Source organism: Schistocerca nitens, chromosome 6, assembly GCF_023898315.1.
Source record: "Schistocerca nitens isolate TAMUIC-IGC-003100 chromosome 6, iqSchNite1.1, whole genome shotgun sequence".
In the NCBI taxonomy this organism is placed as follows: Eukaryota; Metazoa; Arthropoda; class Insecta; order Orthoptera; family Acrididae; genus Schistocerca; species Schistocerca nitens.
In genome coordinates, this window is record NC_064619.1 from 528,554,268 (window position 1) to 528,575,523 (window position 21,256).

General features: G+C 42.5%; 1 protein-coding gene across 1 annotated transcript in view; it reads left to right on the forward strand.

Moving 5' to 3' along the window:
• Nucleotides 1–21,256, forward strand: part of LOC126262346 (TM2 domain-containing protein almondex) — a 139,750-nt gene that overhangs the window by 23,924 nt on the left and 94,570 nt on the right. The window contains exon 2 of the mRNA XM_049958917.1: nucleotides 10,292–10,338. Within this exon, the coding sequence (XP_049814874.1) occupies nucleotides 10,292–10,338 (47 nt within the window). The remainder of the gene's footprint in view (nucleotides 1–10,291; nucleotides 10,339–21,256) is intronic.

Consider the following 21,256-nt stretch of genomic DNA (forward strand, 5'->3'; position numbering starts at 1 on the left):
GTCGACAGCCCACCGTGCCTCAGAAAGGAAACTACAGCACTGTCCTTGCTTCTCCTCGGCCAACAAAGGAGGCGGCCACGCAGACTTGCGACCTCACCTTTAGTGCCACGGTCGTCAGATCGGCCAGCGCAAAGATCGCCCGTTCAACCTCACCACTTTCGCCTGCCCACTCTCTGGTTCACCCTTTGTCGAGTTCTGCTAAATCTCGAGCCCAAAAGTCAGACACCAAGACTTCGAAAAAAGAGCATACTCGTGACGAGTTTTTACGTACGGCAACTTCCCAACCATCGGTTCCTCCTTCCTCTAAACATCATACTTCCAAGAAGGCTACAAAGAAACCCAGTTCCTCTCCTTCTCCGCCAAGGCGTGTCCCATCTACAGCACCACCTGGCGGAAGTCGCCCTCGGCCGTCTTCTGTGTCGCCGAGGCGCACTGCTGGCGGCCGATCAACCGGCCGGTCGCTGGTGGCAGGAGCTGCTCCTGACCAACCTATGGATCAGGATCTTCTGCCTTCGGGTGAATGCCATTCCATGCTGTCGGTCGCAAGCTCAGAGCAGTCGTTGAGTTGACAGCGACCTTGGTCGCATTCCTCCATTTTCTGTTCACCCTATGTCCATTATCCACTGGAATATCCGCGGTATTCGAGCCAATCGGGATGAATTGTCGATCCTCTTACAATCCTACTCGCCGGTCATCTTCTGTCTTCAGGAAACAAAGCTGCGTCCCCATGACCGCTTTGTTCTCCCTCATTTTCAGTCCGTCCGATATGATCTCCCCTCTGTTGAAGGCACTCCAGCACACGGAGGACTCATGATTCTTCTCCATGAAACTGTCCATTATCACCCAATCCATTTAAACACTTCCTTCCAAGCTGTCGCCGTCCGTCTTTCCCTTTCCGGATACACGTTCTCTCTTTGTACTGTATACATTCCATCGTCCACACCAATGGCACGAGCTGATCTCCTTCATCTTCTTGGTCAGCTTCCACCCCCATATTTGCTGGTTGGGGACTTCAATGCCCACCACCTGCTTTGGGGATCTCCACATCCTTGTCTACGTGGCTCACTATTGCTAGACGTCTTCCACCAAGCAGATCTAGTTTGCCTCAACACTGGGGTCCCTACGTTTTTGTCTGCCTCCACGGCAAATTTATCTCATTTGGACCTTGCGGTCGGTACTGTTCCGCTAGCTCGGCGCTTCGAATGGTTCGCCCTTGATGATACACACTCCAGTGACCACTTTCCTTAGACTGCAGCCTCAACTGCCATATATGCGCCTGCGACGCTGGAAGTTTGCTCAAGCCGATTGGACACTTTTTTCGTCTCTAGCGACATTCGATGACCGTCACTTTCCCAGCGTCGACGATGAGGTCACACATATTACCGACGTTATTCTTACAGCTGCGGAACATTCAATACCACGCACCTCCGAATTGCCCCGGCGCCCCCCAGTTCCTTGGTGGAACGAGGCATGCCGTGATGCACTACGTGAGCGGCGACGTGCTCTCCGCGTTTTCCGCCACCATCCTACTTTGGCCAACTGTATCCGCTATAAGCAGCTACGAGCGCGATGCCGTCGTGTCATCCGCGATAGCAAGAAGGCAAGCTGGAAATTCTTTATTAGCTCATTTAACACCTTCACTCCTGCCTCGGAAGTTTGGAGTCGGCTTCGACGGTTCTCAGGCGCGCCTAGTTTCTCCCCGGTCTCTGGGCTCACTGTCGCGCATGACACATTAGTGGACCCCGTCGCAATTTCTAACTCATTGGGTCAGCACTTTGCCGAGATTTTGAGCTCTTCAAATTACCCGCCAGCGTTTCTCCCGAAGAAACGTGCAGCGGAAGTGCGACCTCTTGCTTTCTCCTCTCAAAATCGCGAAAGCTACAATACTGTTTTCTCCTTGCGGGAACTCCAACATGCACTCTCTTCTTCTCGCTCCTCCGCCCTAGGACCAGATGGTATCCACGTCCAAATGTTGCTGCATTTATCAACCCATAGTCTGCGTTACCTCCTTCGCCTTTATAATCGAATTTGGACCGACAGTACTTTTCCCAGACGATGGCGGGAAGCTATCGTCGTTCCTGTTCCGAAACCTGGAAAGGACAAACATCTCCCCTCTAGCTATCACCCCATTTCTCTCACGAGTAGTGTCTGTAAGGTTTTGGAGCGTATGGTGAATTACCGTTTAGCGTGGTGGCTGGAATCCCGCAGTCTTTTAACACCTGCCCAATGCGGATTCCGAAAGCATCGTTCTGCAGTTGACCATCTTGTTGCTCTCTCCACTTATATCATGAACAATTTTCTCCGGAAACGCCAAACGGTAGCAATATTTTTTGATCTGGAGCTAGCATACGATACCTGTTGGAGGACAGGCATCCTCCGCACACTGTTCTCTTGGGGCTTTCGAGGCCGGCTGCCCCTTTTTCTTCGCGAATTTATGGCAGAGCGCACATTTAGGGTGCGAGTGAACACTACTCTCTCCCGCACTTTCTCCCAAGAAAACGGGGTACCCCAGGGCTCCATGCTGAGTGTTGTACTGTTTGCCATCGCTATAAGTCCAATTATGGATTGTCTCCTTCCCGATGTCTCGGGCTCCCTCTTTGTGGATGATTTTGCGATCTACTACAGCTCTCAACGGACCAGCCTTCTTGAACGACGTCTTCAAGGATGTCTCGATCGCCTCCACTCTTGGAGCATCGAAACAGGCTTCCGTTTCTCTCCCAGTAAGACCGTTTGTGTTAATTTTTGGCGACGTAAGGAGTTTCTTCCGCCCTCCTTACATCTAGTACCTGTCAACCTTCCGTTTTCAGACGTCGCTAAATTCTTGGGTCTTACGTTTGACAGAAAACTGTGCTGGTCCTCCCACGTTTCCTATCTTTCGGCTCGCTGTCTGCGATCGCTTAACACCCTCCGTGTCCTGAATGGTACCTCCTGGGAAGCGGACCGAGTGGTCCTTCTCCGCCTCTATCGCGCCTTAGTGCGCTCGAAATTGGATTATGGAAGCATAGTCTACTCCTCTGCTCGGCCGTCTATTCTTCGGCGTCTCGACTCTATCCACCACCGTGGATTACGTTTAGTGTCTGGAGCTTTTTACACTAGCCCTGTGGAAAGCCTTTATGCTGAGACTGCTGAACCTCCGTTGTCCAATCGGCGAGCGGTCCTTCTAAGTCGTTATGCTAGCCATCTGTCTTCCATGCCTGCTAATCCAGCCCATGCCCTTTTTTTCGACGCCTGATTTGATGTAGGGTATGCTGGCCGCTCCTCCACCCTACTACCCCCGGAAGTCCGCTTCCGTCAACTGCTCCATTCTCTTTCCTTCCGCTTTCCTAAAACCTTTTTGACAACTTCGGGTACAGCACCGCCTTGGCTCCGTCCCCGGATCTGCCTGCTCCGTGACCTTTGTCGATTTCCCAAGGATGGTACCCCTACACTTGTTTATCGTCGGGCATTTGCTGCTCTATGTGCACAAATGACGGACGCCACATTTATTTACACCGACTGCTCGAAAACATCGTTAGGTGTAGGGAGTGCCTATATTGTTGGCGACACCCCAAATCAATTTCGGCTTCCCGACCAGTGTTCGGTGTATACTGTGGAGCTTTACGCTGTTCTCCAGGCTGTCCACTACATCCGCCGCCATCGGCGGATACAGTACGTTATCTGCTCAGATTCTCTCAGCTCTCTCCTCAGTCTCCAAGCTCTTTACCCTGTGCACCCTCTGGTCCACCGGATTCAGGACTGTCTGCGCTTGCTCCATCTGGGGGGGCGTCTTGGTGGCGTTCCTCTGGCTCCCGGGACACGCTGGTATCTGTGGGAATGAGGCGGCCGATATAGCGGCCAAGGCTGCAGTCTCTCTTCATCGGCCAGCTATTCAATCGCTTCCCTTCACCGATCTACGGAGCGGTTTATGTCGCAAAGTTGCTCATTTATGGCATGCGCATTGGTTAACACTTCCCAATAATAAATTGCGGGAAGTGAAAGCTCTTCCTTGCGCTTGGACTTCTTCCTCCCGAACGCGTCGTCGGGAGGAGGTAATTTTAATAACTAGACTCCAGATAGGGCACTGTCTTTTTAGCCATCGACATCTTTTAAGCGGCGATCCTCCCCCACTCTGTCCCCACTGCTCTCAGCTGTGGACGGTAAGACACCTTTTAATTGAATGCCCCTATTTTAATCCGTTACGCGCCCGTCTACAGCTATCGCCTGATCTATCGTCGATTTTAGCAGATGACACGCGCTCAGCCGACCGCGTTCTCCAGTTTGTTAGTGCTAGTGAAATGACGTCAGTCATTTGAAGCTTTTTTTGGGGACAACCAACCCCTTTCTGTAGTGGATTTTTAAGCCTTCCTTCTGCTTTTAGTTTCTCCAATTTTATGACTTTGTTCCCATTGCTGCTGATTTTCAGTTTCGGTTTTTTTTTACTATTTCCTAAGTCACAGGCTGGGCGCTAATGACCATAGCAGTTTTGCGCCCTAAAAAAAAAAAAAAAAAAAAAAAAAAAAAGACATATTGCAGTGAAGGTTTGCATTCTGAAGCATGGAAAACAACGCTTCTAAGTTCTTGGCAAGTTCTGATGCATCAGTGTTGGCGACAATGATTTCATCTAGGTAATTCACAGCACATAGAACATCATGAATCGGAGTTTCTAGGTAATGGTGGAAAAATGGCTGGGGCGCTAGTGATTCCAAATGGGAGGCTATTGTGTTGACAAAGGCTGAAAGATGTATTAATGACCAGTTTCTGCTGGGATTCCTCATCCAAGGGGAATGGAGTTAGACATTCTTGAGATCAATCTTGGCAAAAATAGTACCACCCCCAAGCGGGTTCAAAATGTCATCTACTTTAGGGATGGGGTAGGAATTGACCACGGACTTAGGGTTGATTGTGTTGGAGAAATCCCCACAGATTTGCAAGTACTATTTGGCTTCTCAACCAGGACAATAGGCATCGCCCACCGACTATTAAAGACGGGGGGAGGAGGCCTTTGTCTTGCAAATACTGGTGTTCAAGGTGCAACTTGGGGGGGGGGGGGGGGGGCAAAGAGCACATTGTGTATCTCAAAAAATTTGGGGATAGCAAATGGGAGCAGGGTGATATGGGTGTCAAAACATTTGATGCCCTGTCGGGCTGTGAAAACACGGATTTAAAAGCAGCAAATAAATCTTCCAGGAGACCCGACATGCTCAGGGAATGGACTGTAGGTGTGGAGTCACGGATTTTGAGGCCCAGTGCACTATATAGATCATCCCAAATAAATTTATAGCCCCTGGGGACATCTACCACTAGGATGCACACCTCGATGGAGTGACCTCCGTGTTGGATGGTAACTGTGAACTGGCCTGAAAAATGGATGATGCCATTACTGTACGACCACATCGGGAAATCCACAGGCTGTAGGGATGGAACACCTGCCTGCTGATAGGAGTACCAGTCAATGATTGTAGCCGAGGAACCTGTGTCAAGTTGGAGGTGAAGATGCACACCTGCAATGGAGACTGTCAGGGAAAGACTCTGTGGTGGGGGAAAACATTGATTGGACATAAATGACATCAGGAAAAGGCTAATTTCTGCCTTCTGTTTCAGCATACAGCAGATTGACGCACCTATAATTCACCAACATTTTGTTAGACGTACATACTTCTGCCCTGTGATCTGATTTAGAACAAGCTGTACATTTCTCCCACTGATAATGGCATTAGTGACAGGGGTGTGACACAAAACACTGGTTACAGGAAGGCAATTGCATGGGTACCTGGTTGTTGTGAGACAGTTGCCACTCTGGCCGGGCGTGTGGCAGGGAATAACTGGTGGCTCCAGCAGCAAAAACCTGAGACCGGTCATGCAATGCTGTCGTCAGACATGCTGATTTCTCAGAGGACATGATGAGTGGCAAACATGCCTTTAGAGAGGGGCCCTTCAATTTTGACAAGTCTGCCCAGAGTGCGTCATCCGGGGAGTACACCAATAGCATCATTAAGATGGCTGAATAAGACCTGTAGCAGGGTAGATTCTGCCACTCAAAACCACGGTCCTGGGAGAGACCCTGCAACTGGACTATCCATTCCCTGTAAAATTGTCTAGGGAGTTTCTGGTGACATGCACTTGGGAATCAAAATAAGCAAACAAACTGGACTTAACCTGCTCATAAGGAAGGGTGTGGGGTTCAGCCTCCAGGTTCATGTTGTACCAGTTCATAGATCTCAGGTCTGGCATAAGCTAACAAGAATGCGCATTGGTGCTCATAACTGGAGATACTGTGGACCAAGAAGTGTTGCTCCATCCACACAATGTAGTTGGCCCACAGTTTGAGTTTGATGAACGGTAGGAACGTTGGAGCCGAAGTGCAGAAGTTCTTCACCATGGTGTCTATGTGAGAGAGACAATGAGAGACTTCCAGCACCGCTGCAGACAACACAACAACCCTGCCATCATGGCTTGAAAAACCTGCTGCATGTGTTGCAGGGTGACCAGGACCTGTGAAGTCATATCCAAGGTTTCAGCTATTGAACACACGAAATATTTTCTCAAGGAAGGCACTCACAAGTTCCTAACCAGCACTGTTGGCACAAATGTAAGTGTTAAATAAACCTCGTCACCATGAAGGCTGAATTCAAGTCACTAATTTTCCACAAATGTTTATTGGAGAGAGAGAGAGAGAGAGAGAGAGAGAGAGAGAGAGAGAGAGAGAGAGAGAGAGTGATTGAGAAGAGAAGAAAAATAGTATGCTCGTTTATTCTGGCATTCCAAAAACAATTGACATTCAGAAATGACTTGACAACCTGAAGGCTTCTGTCCAACAACTCAGTCTTGAACTTGGTTAAGTTCCCACAAACTAATGGAAAAACAGAATACAGTGTACGTTCTACCAAAATTCGTGAACCAGGTTCAACCAGAGAGACTCTGAGCCAGTGACAGAGCTGCAGAGGCCAGAAAGTGTCTGTCGAGGAGGCAGCTGGTCGGCTGCAGGCAGCGGTGTCGTAGTGGAGCAGATGTCCGTCTGTAGCTCTGGCCCGATATTAACTGCCTGTGCACTGCTCTGCGCAGGCCTAAACAGTGTCCCAAAGCAGGATACGGCAGGAAGTATTTCAGGTCATGTGGGTCGCAGGTCGCAGGTGCAAATAGGCCCTCCACCTCCCCCCGACCCCTGGTCCACAACACCAGACCTGGTGGTGCTGCTTGAGGCACGTAGTGAAACTCCTGCCACAGCCGCAAAACTGTCTTTTGGTGCATGGCATGTAGGCATCCCATGATGCTGTTATGCCAGATGGGTTGCCAGTGGTAAAAGCAGAATGCTGCAAGGAAGAAATCGTGTGCACCTCCATGGTGTGCATCTTGTCCTCAGATCTTTCTCAACCTCTCCTTTGGACTGAAAGACTCGACAGACCCTATGGTTTTTCACCATCCTTGACGCATTTCCAGACTCTGCTGTGGTACACATTGACAGCTCTAAGATCAACAGACAAACCAATTTTGCCTGCTCACACATGCAAGATTGTGTGAGCTACACTCCCTGCTGAAAAGATGCTGTGTATTCACTGCAGAATTGGTTGGTGACCATTGCTCAAGCCCTTAGCCGCTTTCATTTTTGCACTCGCGAGTCGTCGTTAATCAGCAGTGGCTCCTTGAGTAGTCTTCAGGCTTTTGAACAGTGCTACCCTCCCCTCCCCTTGTTTCTGACTATCAGGATCTCCTGCATTGCCTCCAACAAACTGATCTGTTTGTCATCTTTTTGTGGACCCCAGGTCACAGTGGGGTCCTCGGCAACGAACATGCTGACCAGTTGGTCAAGTTGGCTACCAGGATGCTGACTTTGGAGATCGGGGTACCAGAAACGGACCTTCAGTCGACTCTACACCAACAATTGCTGGAGGCTTGTAATATGGATTGTTGTGCTGTGGCTACTCTGAAGAAATTGAGAACCATAAAACAGACCACGACCATGTGGAAGACTTCCCTTCATGCTTATCACAGGAAATCTACTGTCCTATGTCAGCTTTGCTTGGGCCACACTTGGCTCATCCACATCCTCTGATGTGAGGATCCACCACACTGTTGATGTGGTGGCTGTCTCACAGTGGCCCAAATTCCTACTGGGCTGACCTAATTTGGCCACCCTAATGGCAAAACCTTAAACTGCTAACGTGCTACCTCAGTGCTAGTGAATGATGCCAAAGCGGCTGACTTAGTTTTACATTTTATCCATTAAAGTTGTTTTTACCCCTCTCTGTGACACAGACCAGAGCCTCTTCAAGCACTTGAGGGATTGAAGGGGTTCCCCATCATCTGCCCTGACCCAAGGGGCCCATGGCTGCCCCTAATCAGTGGTCTGGCCTGGCTCCAGTTTTTCCCATCTTGTGAATTCTTATTATTATTTTACATCTGTTGATGTTGAAAGATTCGTCATCATTGTTCTCTGTCTTGAGTCTTTATCTTGTCCATGTAGCTAGTTTTCTTGTGGTAATGGATGGTGTGGAAGCACCGGTCGGATGCAGGTGGTGTGTTTCCTGTCATGTAATGTGCCCTTGGATGTCCTACTGGTTTCTGGGCTGGGCAACTCTCCCACCTCCATCCTTTTACTCTTCTCTCACATCTGCTTGCTTCTATCACTTGGTTTTTTCTTGATACTCGGATACAATTGAGCCCATTCGGATTTGTTATTTGTGTCCTTTCTCTCTGAGGACTATTACCGGCCGGATTGACACACAAAGAATCGAGGGACCAATGACCTCGTAGTTTGGTCTCTTTAACCCCATCCATCCATCCATCCATCCATCCATGCATTCATACTCTTCAGTAAAACATCACACTCTGCTTAAAATATTCTTTCAATTTTTCTCATGATGTCTTTGCTATTTGAAACTAGAACATATTGTTAAATGAAAAATAATCATGTACTCAATAAACAATTCACTAGTCTCAGACAGTAATATTCATCTCCATATAAAGTGTCTTCAATGTCCACTCAACATTAACCGTTTATTAATATGTAAATACCTTGCACATATGAATAGAAGTTAATAAAACTGAGTCAGAACAAAAACTAACCTCTGAATTCATGAAACAGAACAAGCAATTTCCCATGAGTAATTCATTTGGTGACACACATACAATCTATGCATAAAATAACATGGTAGCTTTTTACAGCCGACTGCAGACTCTACTCCTCATTGGCAATCTTTGACAAACAATTCCACATCATTGGTGACCAGATAGAGTACCTTAAAAATGTTCTCCTCACTGCTGCTAGACTTTGCGTACCCCAAACATTTTCCCTCCCGTGACAAACTCTAGTCCTGTGGTGGACTGAGGGACATCAAGACACAGTACACATTGAAGTCATTCTCTTAGTGCCTTTGAACATTTCCCCCCCCCCCCCCCCCCCCCCTCCTGATAGAGAACTACATCTGTTATAAGTGGAAGCATGCAAAGAGCCAGTGAATTATCAGAGATAACAAAAAGCCTTTTAGATCTCTTCTGTTTACTCTCTTAACCATTTTATTCCCTGTTCTATTATGTGGTATACGTTTCATTGTATCGCTGGCAAAAGGTCCAACTTACCATACTTCGTCTGACTGTTGCAAACATTATCATTGTGAATCCTGTCAATATATCGATCAGTTTGGCCCAAACATTGCAGCTCTGCCCATTATACTATCACAGCCTCCTGTCTCAGAAGTGAATCACTGAGACTCAAGAGAACATCTTTCATGCCTCATAGTCACTAATGGTACAACACCATCTGGAGCATACCCTTGTGACAATGTAACAGTCATTGGCTCAACTCGACTGAAAAGCGTAAAAAAAATTAAGTGTACAAAATTTCAGTGTGTTCAGAGAAAGTAAAAAGAAGCACTTTTTGTCACATCGAGTAAGTGTTTCTTTTCTCTCTTCTAAACACTAAATTTTGTATATGTATTTTTCTGATACCCTCTATATTACTCACAAAACAGTTCTTTTAGTTCATTGATTTGATTAGGAGAATAAAGGGTCTGATGACCATGGTGATGAGTCTGGAAAACCCATTCATCATATTTTATCATAACCATTATTCATAGTGAATTAATAATTGACTTGTAAACTCAGTCAGTAAAAAGTCTCTGTTCATGTCATGATAGAGAATCTACTGCAGTTCATCAAAGATTTTGTTCAATTCTTTAATTAAACTAATATTTCTATTCTCCCATTAGAGAAATTTTGTGTCTGGGCCTTTTATTTTATCGCTATAGATTTGTGTTTTCTTCTTCGTAATCTTTCTCTCAATAGTCAAAATTTCATACAAATATTTATGTTTCAGATGAAGACGTGGCCAAAGACAAAACTCCTCAGGCACCAGAAAAGAAGGTAGTAAGTTTTGGAGTAATTTCTTTGTTTTGCACATAATGAACTAATACCATGTAAGATAAAAACAAATGGGAAACACCTCTCACTTGTTACACACTTTCCTCACATATTCTTTAGAGTGAATGTGTTCAGCCTAGTACCAGTCATTTTTTACTTAGCAGACTAAAACCCAATAAAAATATTGTATAATATTCTCAGTTTTGCTCCAAGATAATAAAATCAACTTGACATAATATTTCAAAAAGGAAAGTTGCCACTCACCGTACAGTGGAGATAGGTACAACAAAAAGATTGTCACAAATAAAACTTTTGGCCCATAAGGCCTTCATCAAAAATCACACACACACACACACACACACACACACACACACACACACACAACTCATACACTCATACTTGCAGTCTCAGGCAACTGTAGCCACACTGTCAGCATTCTTGACGAAGACCTTACGAGCCAAAAGCTGTATTTGTAACAATCTTTTTGTTGTGCCTATCTGTTACTCAGCTTCTCCACTATATGGTCAGTGGCGACTTTCCTTTTTGTAATATTGTGACATAATATTTCAGTGGACCACCTGACTACCTTCTAAACATAAAATCTAAAGCTCTCTCTTGATCAAGCATTGCTTTGTCACCATAATGTTCAAGCCTATTGTAACCCAGTGTGGTGGCAATGTTCCACACACTGTCCAAGACTGTTGGAATGATCTGGCCCAAGTAAGCTTTCCCACCTTGATGTGGTACTGCATATACACCGGGCTTTCTTAACACCAGATCGTATTTAGCAGCACCAACACAACTTTGGTATTAAATTGTTCGAATGTGCAGTTGTTGTTGCCTCATTTTGATGAGTTTTACAAACTGTATCACCAGTTGAATTTCCAAGTCATTGTTTTTCAAAGATGTGGCTCAAATCAAACATCCCTGACTCTGACAGTCTCTCAGGTTATAAGCTTCTGGGGGTTAATTGTATAACTCATCTGGAGGTAATGTAGATTATTATGTTCACGCTGATTTGAAATAGTAGATATAAAATACAGTGGAAGCTAATGGTGAAGGATAAGCAGGGTTCTTGTTGCCACCTCCGCCTCCCCCCTCCCCCCTCCCAAAAAAAAACAAAACAAAAAAAAAATCAACCTATGAGCCACCCAAAATCAGTATGAGATCTCCCATTCAGTCAGCATTATTTTCACTCTTGTCGCAGTATGAGCGTGTAATCAGTATGAGAGACACAGATAAAGCCCTACAGCTAAAATTGTGCTTTGCAGACAATTTAAGGAGACTGTTTCAATCCAATGATATAATACCTATGGATTCAACCTATCACACACCATCTTGTGGTGCCCTCATAGATATAATTGCAGTGAAGAAGACAAATGACTTTTCTTCCCATTGTGTAGTATTCTTGATGTGCTCACTCCAGACTGCCAGAGAAAAGGGTCACCTAATGGTGTACAGAAATTTATAACAGGTCAGTCATGGTACCATGCAATCATGATAGCAAGACATAAGCAAGGACCAGACATTATACAGTATAATCTGGGCATTCAATCATACACTTACTGCACACAGTCGTCTACTTTCAGTCAAAGTAAACGGAGCTGCTGCTCCACAGGTGACTGCAATGCTATGCCAGATCATTAATGGACTCTACACATAGAAGATTCATGTAAAATCCAACAGCTGATCTTCCTGAAGTATTTGGGGAAGCTCCAGAACACAACACAATAAAACAACAAAACTGGGACTGCCCATCCTGTTGTATACAGTGAAGTGTATCTTGCAGAACTGTTCTAAAAAACCTGTGGAACTTTGGCATAAGTTAGTTAATTAGATACATATTCCATCGATCATTTGATCTTTTTATCGAAATGGTGTGGAACGAGTCAGTTTACAGGACGTATACTTTAGTCCCCCCATGAACCATGGACCTTGCCGTCGGTGGGGAGGCTTGCGTGCCTCAGCGATACAGATGGCCGTACCGTAGGTGCAACCACAACGGAGGGGTATCTGTTGAGAGGCTAGACAAACATGTGGTTCCTGAAGAGGGGCAGCAGCCTTTTCAGTAGTTGCAGGGGCAACAGTCTGGATGGTTGACTGATCTGGCCTTGTAACATTAACCAAAACGGCCTTGCTGTGCTGGTACTGCGAACGGCTGAAAGCAAGGGGAAACTGCAGCCGTAATTTTTCCCGAGGACATGCAGCTTTACTGTATGATTAAATGATGATGGCGTCCTCTTGGGTAAAATATTTCGGAGGTAAAATAGTCCCCCATTCGGATCTCCGGGCGGGGACTACTCAGGGGGACGTCATTATCAGGAGAAAGAAAACTGGCGTTCTACGGATCGGAGCGTGGAATGTCAGATCCCTTAATCGGGCAGGTAGGTTAGAAAATTTAAAAAGGGAAATGGATAGGTTAAAGTTAGATATAGTGGGAATTAGTGAGGTTCGGTGGCAGGAGGAACAAGACTTTTGGTCAGGTGAATACAGGGTTATAAATACAAAATCAAATAGGGGTAATGCAGGAGTAGGTTTCATAATGAATAAAAAAATAGGAATGCGGGTTAGCTACTACAAGCAGCATAGTGAACGCATTATTGTGGCCAAGATACACAAAGCCCATGCCTACTACAGTAGTACCAGTTTATATGCCAACTAGCTTTGCAGATGATGAAGAAATTGAAGAAATGTATGACGAGATAAAAGAAATTATTCAGGTGGTGAAGGGAGACGAAAATTTAATAGTCATGGGTGACTGGAATTCGTCAGTAGGGAAAGGGAGAGAAGGAAACATAGTAGGTGAATATGGATTGGGGGGAAGAAATGGAAGAGGAAGCTGCCTTGTAGAATTTTGCACAGAGCATAACTTAATCATAGCTAACACTTGGTTCAATAATCATAAAAGAAGGTTGTATACCTGGAAGAATCCTGGAGATACTAAAAGGTATCAGATAGATTATATAATGGTAAGACAGAGATTTAGGAACCAGGTTTTAAATTGTAAGACATTTCCAGGGGAAGATGTGGATTCTGACCATAATCTATTGGTTATGAACTGCAGATTGAAACTGAAGAAACTGCAAAAAGGTGGGAATTTAAGGAGATGGGACCTGGATAAACTGAAAGAACCAGAGGTTGTAGAGAGTTTCAGGGAGAGCATAAGGGAACAATTGACAGGAATGGGGGAAAGAAATACAGTAGAAGAAGAATGGGTAGCTCTGAGGGATGAAGTAGTGAAGGCAGCAGACGATCAAGTAGGTAAAAAGGCGAGGGCTAATAGAAATCCTTGGGTAACAGAAGAAATATTGAATTTAATTGATGAAAGGAGAAAATATAAAAATGCAGTGAATGAAGCAGGCAAAAAGGAATACAAACGTCTCAAAAATGAGATCAACAGGAAGTGCAAAATGGCTAAGCAGGTATGGCTAGAGGACAAATGTAAGGATATAGAGGCTTGTCTCACTAGGGGTAAGATAGATACTGCCTACAGGAAAATTAAAGAGACCTTTGGAGAGAAGAGAACCACTTGTATGAATATCAAGAGCTCAGATGGCAACCCAGTTCTAAGCAAAGAAGGGAAGGCAGAAAGGTGGAAGGAGTATATAGAGGGTTTATACAAGGGCGATGTACTTGAGGACAATATTATGGAAATGGAAGAGGATTTAGACGAAGACGAAATGGGAGATAAGATACTGCGTGAAGAGTTTGACAGAGCACTGAAAGACCTGAGTCGAAACAAGGTGCCGGGAGTAGACAACATTCCATTAGAACTACTGATGGCCTTGGGAGAGCCAGTCCTGACAAAACTCTACCATCTGGTGAGCAAGATGTATGAGACAGGCGAAATACCCTCAGACTTCAAGAAGAATATAATAATTCCAATCCCAAAGAAAGCAGGTGTTGACAGATGTGAAAATTACCGAACATCAGTTTAATAAGTCACTGCTGCAAAATACTAACGCGAATTCTTTACAGACGAATGGAAAAATTGGTAGAAGTGGACCTCGGGGAAGATCAGTTTGGATTCCGTAGAAATGTTGGAACACGTGAGGCAATACTAACCTTACGACTTATCTTAGAAGAAAGATTAAGAAAAGGCAAACCTACGTTTCTAGCATTTGTAGACTTAGAGAAAGCTTTTGACAATGTTAACTGGAATACTCTCTTTCAAATTCTGAAGGTGGCAGGGGTAAAATACAGGGAGCGAAAGGCTATTTACAATTTGTACAGAAACCAGATGGCAGTTATAAGAGTCGTGGGGCATGAAAGGGAAGCAGTGGTTGGGAAAGGAGTGAGACAGGGTTGTAGCCTCTCCCCGATGTTATTCAATCTGTGTATTGAACAAGCAGTAAAGGAAACAAAAGAAAAATTCGGAATAGGTATTAAAATTCATGGAGAAGAAGTAAAAACTTTGAGGTTTGCCGATGACATTGTAATTCTGTCAGAGACAGCAAAGGACTTGGAAGAGCAGTTGAACGGAATGGACAGTGTCTTGAAAGAAGGATATAAGATGAACATCAACAAAAGCAAAACGAGGATAATGGAATGTAGTCGAATTAAGTCGGGTGATGTTGAGGATATTAGATTAGGAAATGAGACACTTAAAGTAGTAAAGGAGTTTTGCTATTTAGGGAGTAAAATAACTGATGATGGTCGAAGTAGAGAGGATATAAAATGTAGACTGGCAATGGCAAGGAAATCGTTTCTGAAGAAGAGAAATTTGTTAACATCGGGTATAGATTTAAGTGTCAGGAAGTCGTTTCTGAAAGTATTTGTATGGAGTGTAGCCATGTATGGAAGTGAAACATGGACGATAACTAGTTTGGACAAGAAGAGAATAGAAGCTTTCGAAATGTGGTGCTACAGAAGAATGCTGAAGATAAGGTGGGTAGATCACGTAACTAATGAGGAGGTATTGAATAGGATTGGGGAGAAGTTTGTGGCACAACTTGACTAAAAGAAGGGATCGGTTGGTAGGACATGTTTTGAGGCATCAAGGGATCACAAATTTAGCATTGGAGGGCAGTGTGGAGGGTAAAAATCGTAGAGGTAGACCAAGAGATGAATACACTAAGCAGATTCAGAAGGATGTAGGCTGCAGTAGGTACTGGGAGATGAAGAAGATTGCACAGGATAGAGTAGCATGGAGAGCTGCATCAAACCAGTCTCAGGACTGAAGACCACAACAACAAACAACAACAACATACTTTAGTATTTTTAGCATTAATGAAAATACTATTTTTCAATCCTACTTGTGTAACCACACTTAAAAATGAGGGTATTTTAAAATAAAAATTTCCCTGGATTTAGAGTAGCTGTGCAGAAAAAACAATTTTAGGTGTGATTTAAAACTACTTTGTTACCATTTAGACATTCTGTGTTATTGAGCAAATGATTATTTATTTATTGTGTGTGTGTGTTTTGAATTTTTTATTTTTTTATGATAGATTTCATCAGCACAGTAATACACTTCTACCAGTTCCAGTTTTCATCTATATGTACACCCAAAACTTTGGATCATTGTGCCCTGTTTACTGACTACTATTCATGTGCTGCATCAGTCGTTAGCTGTGAATCTTACTTGTTGTACAGAACTGAATATAGTGTGTTTTCTAAAGATTTGATAGTCAATTTTCAGAGAACCACTTAGTAATTCTTCGTAAAAGTCATTAACCATATCATGTATTTCTTTCTCTCAGTGAGATTTATTATAACACTAGTATTGTTTGCAAAATGTACCCATTCTGCATGATGAAAATTAGATGGAAGACCATTCGCTTATATAAGGAATAGGGTTGGACCCAAAATTGAACTGTGTGGGACTGCCTCTGTGATTTCTATCCTGTCACTAAAAGTCTCTTTCCTTCCAGTATTGTTTGAATTACCCTGCACAAATGTTTACATTTGGATTGTTAAGTATGACTCCAACCAGTTGAATATTATTAAACACTTGTAATATTTAATAGTGAATGTGTAAATAGCATCATCAGCCGAGCAACCCTTCTGGAATCCAAACACTGAGGTGCTGAGTAAATTGTTTCTACTTAAATGTGAAACTACTGTTTAGTACATTACATTTTCAAAATTTTGGATTAAGATGTTGTTGAGTAAATTGGATAACAATTATTTAAGTCTTTCTTGTAGGAAGTTTAAAAATTACATATTTTAATCAGTCAAAAAATTCCCTGTGCCAGTGATGCATTATGTGTACCACTAAGGGCATTACTTTTCAAGTTAGAATAACTCTTCAGAATTTTGTTTGAAATTCTGTCAACACCATATGAGCTGTCATATTTTAGATTTTTGTAATTCTGTTAAGTTTTGTGAAGGATGTTGGTGCTACTTCTAGTTGCTTAACATTAGGTGGAGTAACATTTTTAATATATTCTGTTCTTCTGCAACTGAACTGTTTAATCCTATTTTTGCTGCTACATAATGATTGTTAAAAATACTTGTAAATTGGAATTATCAATCACAAAATTGTCATTCGGTTTAATTGTGGTAGTATCTTGTGCACTGACTGATGTCTTATCTCCTGTTTCACAGTATTCCATATAGTTTTTATCTTATTGTGTGCATTATTAATTTCTATCGTGATGTGCATATTCCTGGACATTTTAATGACTTCACTTAAAACATTACCGTATTTTTTGCAGTATGCAGGCAGTGTTGGATCTTGACTAATTATGGCCTTAAACTTCCCCCTTCCTCTTACATAAATTTTTAATTCCCTTAGTTATCCATTGCTTGCTTGTTTTTTTTTTTAATGGATTTTCTGGATAACTTTCTAGGAAAGCAACTTTCAAATGCCGACACAAATTTACTATGGAATAAACAGTACTTGACATCAGCATCTCTTTCTGTATATACTTCGCCCTTTAGCACCTCTTGTAACATACTCTTATAACATTCTCTCAAGTAATCAATAATAAACCTCACTGCCACTGCTTTGTATGAACATGTGTCGGAGCTGCTACATTGTTTGTTTCCATAAATTGTGTATCATGATAAGATGGTTCATTAACAATTGGGTAAATGTCAGTTGTTTCAACCTGTAAAAATTTTGTCAATCAAAATCTTGCTGCACATAATTTGGAAAATTCATTACTGAACTTGGATTGAAACTGTTAAATACAAGCACCTGCAAATAAATTGAATGAGTTTTTGTCAACAGCAATCAGCTCTCAAGTTGTGATAAATTACCTGCCATAATATTTCACCTTCGTAGCATAACTCTTTTTCCTTGGAACATACCCAGAATGGGAAGCAGTCATGAGAATCTCTTCTGCGGCAGTAAGTAATGATGGTGTGGACATGACCTAATTAAAAACAGTGCCAAAAATTATATTCTAGTTCTTACACAGACATATTTTATCTCTCTTATGAGTGGTACACATCCTACTGAGTGGAAACAAAGCTTAACTTGACCTATACCCAAGAATGATAACACAGGATCACCAGGTGACCATAGGCCTACTAGCAGATTACCCACAGGATCTAAAACATTGAACAGCTGAAAGGCAGACATCCACGATAAATATGTAAGGCTTCTGAAAACACGATAACAGGAAATGCGTTAATCAAAGTGACCAACAACATCAAACATGCCATGGCCAAGTGTGAAAAGACCATTGTAGCTGTAATTGATACCAACATGGCTTTTAATATTGTTGTTTTCAGTATATTAGTTATGAAAATGAAACGGGTGTATTTATTATCATAGCTATGTCGTTTGTCAGTCAAGACTGGATAGACTGCTTCAGTGTTACAAGTTCAAGATTACTCAAGCATTATAATACACAAATAAATTGGCATAATTATGCATAATACTACAAAAACAAATTTGCATAAGTATAGCATAACACTTGATGAACTTTTTATCAAGTTCATGTTCACTTCGTTTCATGTAGTGCATTGTTTAGGCTGACCAATTTGTTGTTTTACTGTCAAAAGAACTCATTTAAACATTACTGTTGTTTTTGGTGCAGATTTTATGACATCTTTCCTCAAAATTTCACCAAGTCCAAGGACTGCATTTCAGTATTTAGACAGTCGAAAATTTTAATAGCTCCTGTGTCATGGAGAGTCAACAGCTTGAGGTGCCTGTGATTTCCTTATTGGGCATGTCGTTATTGTGGATGTTACTCCTGTTGGCGAAGGTTTCATGATTTTCATTCACATACATGAGATAGGTGAAGACATATTGACTGAAAATTGTCATAACTCGGAGAAACGTGAAGGTAGGCTTGCTGTGCCCAGTTTTCTGCTTGATGTTATGATTCTTATTGCTTTTTTTTGTAGTAGCAGTAGTTTTTTGCAGCCTGTAAAGTGACTCCATAGTAACAAGCAATAACTGATATGGCTATGGAACAGTGAATAATTTACCATCAGCAGATATGGATCGGATATCGCTTGCTTCAGTTTCCTCAGGAGGTGACTCACGGCAGTTTGTCACACACATGTGCAGTGTGTTCTTGCCAAGTGAATTTACTGTCCACCATGAATTCTAAAGTTTTGTAGTTCCTGCACTGCTCAGGTAGCCTTTTTCACTCAGGATACATTCCAGTTTTTACATTTTTCTTCATTTATTTTCATTTTGCTTATAACAAATCTTTCCTTTGTAGAATCAAATAAAGTGTCTGCTACTCCTTGTGCCTTGCTGGCATCAGTGCCTTTTGAGTACAGAGTTCTGTCATCTGTGAATTGCAAGTGTTGTCCATGGGAGCTTAAATCATTTTCAAAAATAAGGAACAGGAGGGTGCCCATTACCAATCCCTGTGGCTCGCCAAATTCCAACTTCAGTTCACATGAGTAGTGCTTCATGGACTGATACAGTCTGCCTTCTGCTTTCCAAATAAGATTTGAGGATTGCTAAAACAGTGCCTCCAACTACATGTTTACTGAGCTCATTTAAGAGTACATTGTTGTTTCACCTAACATTTTTTTCTTTGGCACAGGGTATCCAGAAATGTCAGTATTAGTTTTACTGAATGGCAACTGTAGTTGCACCAAAACTTCTTTTGCATGAGCGGTTTAGGCCTATATGCCATTCTCAAGTGTTCATGACTGAACAGTGGGAGCGCATTTGAGAGCTGGAATGCTCATTGGGCAACCTTTATTTATTGAAGTGTCTGAGCATTTAATAATTTGCTTCTGAATATAGCATTCAGTTTTCCAAATGATCTCCAAGCCATTTTTATCCTCTTCCTTCTTTCTTTATGTATCATCAACTTGGTGTTCTCAGCTGTCTTACGTATGGAAATTCATAAACTTTTTCTATAACTCCATCCTTATTCTTCACTCTTGCCCTGTTGGCAAACTGATTGTACATTATATCAATTTTAACTGTAATTTAACTTCAGGCTTACTGTCACACTTGCTGTGTTCTGTTCATCCATCTTCCGCTGAATTTCTTCTGCAGGCAAATAGCGCAAAACAATATCATCTTCAAATTGAAAATCTACATCTACATCTACGTGGTTACTCTTCTATTCACAATAAAGTGCCTGGCAGAGAGTTCAGTGAAACACCGTCAAGCTGTCTCTCTACCATTCCACTCTCGAAAGGCACACGGGAAAACAAGCACTTAAATTTTTCTGTGTGAGCCCTGATTTCTCTTATTTTATCGTGATGATCATTTCTCCCTATGTGGGTGGGAGCCAACAGAATGTTTTCACAATCTGAGGAGAAAACTGATGATTGAAATTTCATGAGAAGATCCCGTCGCAACAAAAAATGCCTTTGTTTCAGTGATTGCCACTCCAATTTACATATCATGTCTGTGACACTATCGCCCCTATTTCGCAATAATACAAAATTAGCTGCCCTTCTTTGTACTTTTTCGATGTCATCCGTCAGTCCCACCTGAGTAGACCTGTTGCACCTTTTAAGTGTTGTGCCAATGAATCACAGTCTTTGGTTTGCTCTACCCACAATATTATCTATGTGATTGTTCCAATTTAGGTTATTTGTAATTGTAATCCCTAAATATTTAGTTGAATTTGCAGCCTTCAGATTTGTGTGATTTATCACATAATCGAAATTTAGCTGATTTCTTTTAGTACTCATTTGAATAACCTCACACTTTTCCTTATTCAGGGTCAACTGCCACTTTTTGCACCATACAGATATCTTATCTAAATCATTTTGCAAGTCATTTTGATCATCTGATGACTTTACAAGACGGTAAATGACAGCATCATCTGCAAAAAATCTAAGACGGCTACTCAGATTGCCTCTTATGTTGTTAATGTAGATCAGGAACAATAGAGGGCCTATAACACTTCCTTGGGGAACGCCAGATATTACTTCTGTTTTACTCGATGACTTTCCGTCTATTACTACGAACTGTGACCTTTCTGACAGGAAATCATGAATCCAGTCGCACAACTGAGGCGATACTCCGTAGGCACACAGTTTGGTTAGAAGACACTTGTGAGGAATAGTGTGAAAAGCCTTCTGTAAATTTAAAAATATGGAATCAATTTGACATCCCCATGTGGATAGCACTTATTACTTCACGAGTATAAAGAGCTAGTTGTGTTTCACAAGAACGATATTTTCTGAAACCATGCTGACTCTGTGTCAATAAATCGTTTTCTTCGAAGTACTTCATAATGTTCGAATACAATATATGTTACAAAACCCTACTGAAAATTGACATTAGTGATATAGTCCTGTAATTCAGTGGATTACTCCTACTTCCCTTTTTGGGTATTGGCGTGACTTGAGCAATTTTCCAGTCTTTAGGTAAGGATCTTTCTGTGAGTGAGTGGTTGTATATAATTGCTAAATATGGAGCTATTTTATCAGCATACGCTGAGATGAACCTGACTAGTATACAATTGGTATCAGAGGCCGTGCCTTTAGTAAGCGATTTAAGTTGCTTCGTTACTCCGAGGATATCTACTTCTATGTT